At 41.5% G+C, this 8,991-nt stretch overlaps 1 protein-coding gene across 1 annotated transcript in view; it reads right to left on the bottom strand.

Annotated features, from left to right (window-relative positions):
- LOC105511929 (60S ribosomal protein L7-like 1) overlaps positions 1–758 on the bottom strand; it is a 9,680-nt gene extending 8,922 nt beyond the window's left edge. Inside the window, exon 1 of the mRNA XM_011942144.1 lies at positions 4–758. Coding sequence (XP_011797534.1) covers positions 10–750 — 741 coding nt within the window. The 5' untranslated portion in view covers positions 751–758 and the 3' untranslated portion in view covers positions 4–9. The remainder of the gene's footprint in view (positions 1–3) is intronic.
- Positions 759–8,991: the final 8,233 nt, after the last annotated feature.

Below are 8,991 nucleotides of genomic sequence, written 5' to 3' on the forward strand. Positions count from 1 at the left end.
CACCTGGGTCTAGTTCAGCTGGCGGATAAGCTGATTGATGCGTTCACCCCGATAGCCAGGTGTGCCCATCTCCTTGAGGAAGCCCACTCTATTTTTGGTAGCATGTCGGGCCACTGAGAGGTGGAAAGGGCGCAAGAACCATGAGATCTCCTGGAAATGCTTCCCTGGGAAGGCAATTTCATGAATGAGGTCTTCCAAGCAAATGACGCCAAACTTCCCCAGGTGCTCCTCAATCACTGTGTTGTCTGTCAGAGGGATGGTCTTATTCTTGACCTTGGCTTGTCCACGTTTCAAAATGAGTTCTCGGACAGACTTCAGATTTGGAAATCCCCAGGTCACATAAGGTTCCACTATACGCAGCATTTTTAGGTTGTGGGGGGTGACTTTTACAAAGACACCACTAAAAATTTTCTTTAGGCGAAGTCTTGCAATGGTTCTCTGCACCAGTAAACTCACGCCATCAATCCTTTCGATGCATACAACAAAGGCCAAGGAATGTTTATCTGGCAATTCCAAGGCATGAGGTTTCACTTCTAGTCGTCTGAGACGCACCTTGTCACGTTTCTGCCGCCAGGAATCATGTAGGAATGATTCTAGTCGCTTAAACCTGAGCCCTTTTCCTTTCCTCTGCTCCTTCTTTGCCAAAAGTGCCTGCTTTGCCTGGGTGGCTTTGAGGGCTTGATAAGCCTTCCTCTTTTTCAGCAGATTTTCTGGAACCAAAGGGATTTTTCTTTGCTCTTGCTCCGCCATCTTTCTAGTGGTCATTGTATCATTCTTATGCCTTTGCATCCTCATAGCTCAGCTCCACTTATGAGTGAGAACATACAATGTTTGATTTTCCATTCCTGAGTTACTTCACTTAGAATAATGGTCTCCAATTCCACCCAGGTTGCTGCAAATGCCATTACTTCATTCCTTTTCATGGCTGAATAGTATTCCATGGTACATATATTCAACATTTTCTTTATACACTCATTGATTGATGGGCATTTGGGCTGATTTCATATGTTTGCAATTGCGAATTGTGCTGCTATAAACATGCATGTGCAAGTATCTTTTTTTTGTATAATGGCTTCTTTTCTTCTGGGTAGATACCCAGGAGTGGGATTGCTGGATCAAATGGTAGATCTACTTTTAGTTCTTTAAGGAATCTACACACTGTTTTCCATGGTGGTTGTACTAGTTCGCATTCTCACCAACAATGTACAAGTGTTTCCTTTCCAACACATCCATGCCAACATCTACTATTTTTTTATTATGGCCATTCTTGCAGCAGTAATGTGGTATCTCATTGTGGTTTTGATTTGCATTTCCCTAATAATTAGTGATATTCAGCATGTTTTCATCTGTTTGTTGGCCATTTGTATATCTTCTTTTGAGAATTGTCTATTCATGTCCTTATCCCAATTTTTGCTGGGATTATCTGTTTTTTTCTTGCTGATTTGTTTGAGTTCCTTGTAGATTCTGGACACTAGTCCTTTGGCGGAAATATAGATTGCAAAGATTTTCCCAGTCTGTGGGTTGTCTATTTACTCTGCTAATTATTTCTTTTGCTGTGCCGAAGCTTGTTAGTTTAATTAAGTCCCATCTGTTTATCTTTGTTGCATTTGCTTTTGTGTTCTTGGTCATGAAGTCTTTGCCTAAGCCAATGTCTGGAAGGGTTTTCCCAGTGTTATCTTCTAGAATTTTTATGGTTTCAGGTTTTAGATTTAAGTCTTTGATCCATCTTGAGTTGATTTTTGTATAAGGTGAGAGATGAGGATCCAGTTTCATTCTTCTACATATGGCTTGCCAATTATCTCAACACCATTTGTTGAAAAGGATGTCCTTTCCCCACTTTAAGTTTTTGTTTGCTTTGTTGAAGATCTGTTGGGGATAAGCATCTGGCTTTATTTTCGTGTTCTTTATTCTGTTCAATTAGTCTATATGTCTATTTTTATACCAGTACCATGCTGTTTTGGTTACTACGGCCTTATAGTATAAAGTTGGGTATTGTGATGCCTCTAGATTTGTTCTTTTTGCTTAGTCTTGCTTTGACTGTGCAGGCTCTTTTTTGTTCCATATGAATTTTAGAATTTTTTTTTTAGTTCTGTGAAAAATGATGGTGGTATTTTGATGGGAATTGCATTGAATTTGTAGATTGTTTTTGGCATTATGGTCTTTTTCAACATATTGATTCTACCCATCCATGAGCATGGGATGTGTTTCCATTTGTTTGTGTCATCTATGATTTCTTTCAGCAGTGCTTTGTAGTTCTCTTGTAGAGGTCTTTCACCTATTTGGTTAGGTATAATCGTAAGTATTTTATTTTATTTTTTTGCAACTGTTATAAAACGTGTTGAGTTCTTGATTTGATTCTGAGCTTGGTCACTGTTGGTTTATAACAGGGCTACTGATTTGTGTACATTAATTTTGTATCCTGAAACTTTGCTGAATTCATTTACCAGTTCTAGGAGCTTTTTGGATGAGTCTTTTGGGTTTTCTAGGTAACGATCATGTATGTCATCAGCAAAGTGACAGTTTGACTTCCTCTTTACCAATTTGGATGCCGTTTATTTCTTTCTCAGGTCTGGTTGCTTTGGCTAGGACTTCCAGTACTATCTTGAATAGAAGTGGGGAAAATGGGCATCCTTATCTTGTTCTCAGAAGGATTGTTTTCAACTTTTCCCCATTCAGTGTAATGTTAGTTGTGGCTTTTATTACCTTAAGGATGTCCCTTCTATGCCAATTTTGCTGAGGGTTTTAATCATAAAGTGATGCTGGATTTTGTCAAATGTTTTTTCTCCATCTATTGAGATCATCATGTGATTTTCATTTTTAATTCTGTTGATGTGGTGTATTACATTTTATTGACTTGCATATGTTAAATCATCCGTACATCCCTTGTATAAAACCCACTCGATCATGGTGCATTATCTTTTTGATATGCTGTCGGATTTGGTTAGCTAGTATTTTGTTGAGAAATTTTGCATCTATGTTCATCAGGAATATTGGTCTATAGTTTGCTTTTTTTTGTTATATCTTTTCCTAGTTTTGGTATTACAGTGATACTGGCTTCATAGAATGATTTAGGGGAAATTCCCTATTTCTCCATCTTTTGGAATAGTGTCAATAGGATTGGTACCAATTCTTCTGTGAATGTCTGATAAAATACAGCTGTGAACCCATCTGGTCCTGGACTTTTTTTGTTGGTACCTTTTAAATTACCGTTTCAATCTTGCTGCCTGTTATTGATCTGTTAAGAGTTTCTATTTTTTTCTGGTTCAACCTAGGAAGAAATAGATTGTTGTTTATTAGGTTAGACAGGTTTTATATTTTGAGGAATTTATCCATCTCCTTTAGGTTTTCTAGTTTATTCATGTAAAGGTGTTCATAGTAGACTTGAATGATCTTTTGTATTTCTGTGGTATTGGTTGTAATATCTCCAGTTTCAGTTCTAATTGAGCTTATTTGGATCTTTCTTCTTCTTTTCCTGGTTAATCTTGCCAATGGTCTATCAATTTTATTTATCTTTTCAAATAACCAGCTTTTTGTTTCATTTATCTTTTGTATCTCTTTTGTTTCAATTTCATTTAGTTCTGCACGGAGCTTGGTTGTTTCTTTTCTTCCGCTGGGTTTGGATTTGGTTTGTTCTTGTTTCTCTCATTCCTTGAGGTATGACCTTAGATTGTCTACTTGTGCTCTTTTAGATTTTTTGATGTAAGCATTTAATGCTATGAACTTTCCTCCTAGCACTGCTTTTGTTGTATCCCAGAGGTTTTGGTAGGTTGTGTCACTGTTATCATTCAGTTCAAATATTTTTTTAACTTCCATCTTGATTTCATTGCTGATGCAATGATCATTCAGGAGCAGGTTATTTAATTTCCATGTATTTGCATGGTTTTGAGGATTCCTTTTGAAGTTTATTTCCAATTTTATTCCACTACGGTCTGAGAGAGTACCTCGTATAATTTCAGTTTTCTGAAATTTGTTGAGGCTTCTTTTGTAGTCTGTCATGTGGTCTATCTTGGAGTATGTTCCATGTGCTGATGAATAGAATATTTATTCTGCAGTTGTTGGGTAGAATGTTCAGTAAATATCTGTTAAGTCCATTTGTTCTACAGTATATTTTAAGTCCATTATTTCTTTGTTGACTTTCTGTCTTGATGACCTGTCTAGTGCTGTCAGTGGCATACTGAAGTCCCCCACTATTATTGTGTTGCTGTGTATCTCATTTCTTAGGCCTAGTAGTAACTGTTTTATAAATTTGGGAGCTCCAGTGTTAGGTGCATATATATTTAGGATTGTGATATTTTCCTGTTGAACTAGTCCTTTTATGATTATATAATACCCATATTTTCCTGTTAGGCTAGTCCTTTTATCATTGTATAATGTTCCTCTTGTTCTTTTTTAACTGCTGTTGCCTTAAAATTTGTGTTATTTGATATAAGAATAGCTACTCCTGCTCGCTTTTGTTGTCCATTTGCATGGAATATCTCTTTCTGCCCCTTTTCCTTAAGTATGTTGGACATGATCAAGTTTAAATGTGAATCTTGCACCAGCATTCACTTGCCATGTAACCTTGAATAAATTCTCAAGTTATCAACCTCCCAAATTTCTGTGTTCCTATCTGTAGGAAAGGATAATAGAGCCATCTTCACAAGGTGGCTGTGGGAATCAAATGAGACATTAAAAAGAATAGTCATAGTAAGGACTCAGTAAATAGTAGAGTTGCTGTTTTGTTTTGTGGTGATGAGGGCTCTGCTACCTTTGAACAATCAAAGAACCAAAAAAAAAAAATCAGGAAAGAGAATGAAGGGAAAAATTGTCACATGACTTAATCCACCTGATGTGTTTAATAAAACTAAAAATTATGTAGCACATCACAGTACAGACACAGATACCATCTCTCGCTCTGTGAGGTAGACTTCATGGGAACTCCTTTCACAGACAAGGAAACTGAGGCATAGGCATAAAAATGGTTTTCACAAGGTCCCACAGCTGCTTAGTGATGAAGTTAGGACTACAAACTGGGTCTCGTCTCTCCTAAACCTATGTTCTTCCCACTATGTTGATGAAGAAAATGCAAAGTAAGGAAGTGCCAAAGATTCTAGCACAGTCCAAGAGACAATTGCAAGGTCTAAACCAGGCAGCTGGGGCCAGTGGGGGCGAGAAACATGGACATGATGATTTTCCTGGGAACAAAACTTCAGTAAGTTACAAAGGAGAGATCCAAGGGAAAAGGTAAGTTTTAATTCCCAGGGAGGAAAGAAAATTAAGTGGAGTGTATGTGTGTGTTTGTGTGTGTGTGTGTGTGTAGAGAAAGAGAGAGAGAGAGAGAGAGAGAGAGAGAGAGAGAGAGAGAGAGAGAAAGAGGGAAGGAGAGAAAACAGCGAGAATATAAATGTGTGTGTCTGTCACCAGCTGGGTTTCCTGGGAAGCAAACTTTGAGGCTGAGGTTAGTGTGCAGGATGTGGATTAAGGAGGGACCTTGGGATCAACATCTGGGAAATGAGAGGAAGGAAGCTGGAATGGCCAGACACAGCTCACCAGCTGCTGGGAAGCAGGGTAAACCCCATGGGGAGCTGTGGAGCTAGAATGGTCCTTCCAAGACAGGTCAAGATGGCCAAGCCTTTACAGTCTTGTAGAAATCACCCACTGGATATGAGCTTCCCCAAGAAGGTGCAAGATTCTTTCTGCCACTGAGGCCAGCCTGGAAAGGGCTGACAGCTGAGATGTCCACTGATGACACTCCCAGCAGCTGGGAAACAAGTCCTTCCTTGATGGTGCATCTGAATATGTTGTCAGTGTGTTTACCAAAATTCATCCGTGTGAGTGTTTGTGTCTGTGTGAGTGTACTTGCATGGTGTGCATGTGTGTGATCTCTGCCCTCCCAGTTGAAACTGGGCTTCTGCACTGAGTGCCCATGCAAGCCATTGGCCCTCCAATAATGTTGTCTCTGCCAGCGTGGGCAGGGTCTGGGTGGCAAGGCAGCTGTGAGCACCAAGCCTGCCCACGGAAGAACTGCCAGACACAGGCCCAGAGCCACACACTGGCAGCTGGCAGGGCAGGGACCCTGCGTCAGGATCTGAGAACAAACTGTGCAGGTTGGCCAAGCATAGACACAGAAACAGGAGAAGATGCTCTGCCAGAGAGCAGCTCAGAGATCATGAAACTCTGAGAAGGTAGAGAGAAGAAAGCGAGAGAGATAGACACATATACACACATACCCACAGAGACAGGGAGAGGCATGCGGAGACATCCACACAAAGAGGGAACAAAACCATGTGAGTCAGACAGGATCAAAGAGAGACAGAGAAAAAACAGACAGACAGACACACAGAGAGAGAGAGAGAGAGAGAGAAAACAAACACTAAGAGAAAGAGAAAAAAACAGGCAGAGAGAGACAGACATGACAGAGACAGAGACGGAGTGAGACACATGAAGAACAAATAGAGAAACACAGAGGAGCAAAGACAGACAGACAGAACAGAGAGAGAGACATGACAAAGAGCGACAGAGAGGGAGACAGGCAGAGACCTAGAAACAGACAAGGAGACAGAAAGAGGCTGAGAGAGACAGAGGTTGAACTTGGGAGGCCAGACAGTAAAAGAAAGTCGATAATGGTAAAGAAGAAATGAGTTTCCTTCAGAACCCCTCTTCAAATCCAAACATTTTCTTTAGAAATTACCCTGATTCTTTATCATCGGATCCCAGAAACTATAGTAACTTACTCCAGACAGAACAGTGAAAACAAACTCTCACCTAGGTCCCCAAGGCAAAGAGAGGGAAAGCTTTGGTGGGAAAGAGAGAGCTCCTGGGCTCGGTCTCATTGGAAAACTGGGTTCCATTGAGCCCACCACAGGGAGTGGGGCTGAATTCCTTCCCTCCAGCTCCCTTCCCAGAGGCCTCCTCTCATGCACAGTCTACCCTGGCCCCTTTCACAGAATGCTCACCCGTACATTGGAACCACTCGCATTAATGTAGGCTGAGCTGCAGAGAGTCTCCAAGTCAGTGAGAGCCAAGGCCTGGAGCCAGTCTGGCATCGGCAAGTACAGGGGCAAAGCCGAACTGTGGACCCCTCTCAGCGGCACCTGATTAGAAAAGGGGACACCTGCTCCGGCAAATGGCTTGAAGAGGCTAACAGGAACATAGCAAGGTAAAGAGGTGGAGAGAGAACACCAGCAGGCCAAAACCAGATATCACCAGCTGGGAGAGAAGCCAGACAAGGAGAAGCCCAAGAAGATGCCTTTGGGCATGGAGGGATGGGGGCAGGAATCTCAAACATAGAAAATCACCAACTATAAATGCAGTACCACTGTGCTGGTGACATGCTGGAGGAACTCCTGCAGCTCCTAAGAAGCAAGGGAGAAAGTTTGGCTGCTCTCTCTGCAACCAGGCTGGGCTGGATCAAGCCAGACACAATAGTTGGAGATGAATCTGGGGGTGGTGTACCACCCAGGACACACCTGCCCTCTTCCTGGGAGCAAGAGATTCTGTGTAGCCTCAGCCTACCAGGGAGAGGAGTTGAAGATAGGGGTCTCCTGCCCTGTATCTGAGGACAAACTAGTCCTTGGGGTGTCAGGAGCAGAGGAGAAGAGAGGAGGCTTTGCAATCCAGAAGGATCGGTGTCCTGTCCTTCCCAGAGGCACATGTACACCCTCTTTACATCTAGGTTTCCGAACTTCCTCAGCACACATTATCTTTATTCTTCTCCTTTTGCTAGTTTATGTCTTCTGTGTCAGATTTAAGCATCCTCTCCCCTAGTGGATGAAAGCTATCTCCCTCTGCCTAGGTATGAATGTAGGTGCAAGATAGGTTCCTGAGAAGTTACACATGGCATCCTAATTGGAATGCCATAATGACAATCAATGCTTAACAGAACTGAGTGGTGAATTTCTTAAAGCACAGAATTCCTTTCTCATTTATCTTTTATTATAAGCTGGATCTTGATTCACTACTGTAAAATTACTAAAATTGAAGTATACCTGTATGCCTTCGAAGCTGGTGCTTCCCAAATTTTAATGTACATATGAGTCACTTGGGGATCTTGTTAAAATGCCAAGCCTCATTCAGTAGGTCTGCGCAGGGCTTGAGATTCTGAATTTCCAACCAGTTCCCAAGTGATGCTGATGTTGCTGGTCCATAAACCACACTTTGAGTAGCAAGGGCCTAACCCACTACAGTGAATTGTGAAACATGGTCCAAGAGCACCAGGCTTTATTCCTAGATGCCTGTCTCCTTAACATGTTTGCAAATGCAAGGGTCTTCCACAGGCTGGAGCATGCAGTAGATGAGAAGAGCGTGTTTGACATTTGTTTCAAGGAGGCATCATGGTGTAACGGACACAAGGGCCTTTGGATCCAAACAAACTTGATCTCTAATTCCTCCTCCACTGTGTGCAAACTACATAGCTTTGTTTAAAGTCAATTAAATTTCTGGCTTCCAGATGTCTCATTTGTAGAGTGGAGGTATTATATGTTGCCAAAACGTGGGAGAGAATTCAAAGTAAGGAATATGCAGGCGAGTCCAGCTGAGTCCATGACCCTTTCCTAACCCCTCCCATCCTCACCTTCTTCTAAACACCAGTTCTTATAATCTGAAATTTTTGTCAATCAATTATATTTGGACTGCCATGTGCTGCCTTTAAACATTATCATCTTCTTGTACATTTTTCCTCTCCTTGTGTTCTCCTCAACTGGAATATGAGCTTGTCTTCAAGTTCTTAAATATAGTGCCTTGAATTTCACTGTTGATCACTAAATACAAGTTAAATGGATGGATAGATGGATGGATGAATGGATGGATAGATGGATGGATGGATGGATGGATGGATGGATGGATAGATGGATGGATGGATGGATGGATGGATAGATGGATGGATGGATGGATGGATGGATGGATGGATAGATGGATGGATGGATGGATGGGTGGATGGATGGGTGGATGGATGGATGGATGGATAGATGGATGGATGAATGGATGGATAGATGGATGGATGGATGGATGGAT

Source organism: Colobus angolensis, unplaced genomic scaffold (assembly GCF_000951035.1).
Source record: "Colobus angolensis palliatus isolate OR3802 unplaced genomic scaffold, Cang.pa_1.0 Scaffold103, whole genome shotgun sequence".
Lineage (NCBI taxonomy): Eukaryota > Metazoa > Chordata > Mammalia > Primates > Cercopithecidae > Colobus > Colobus angolensis.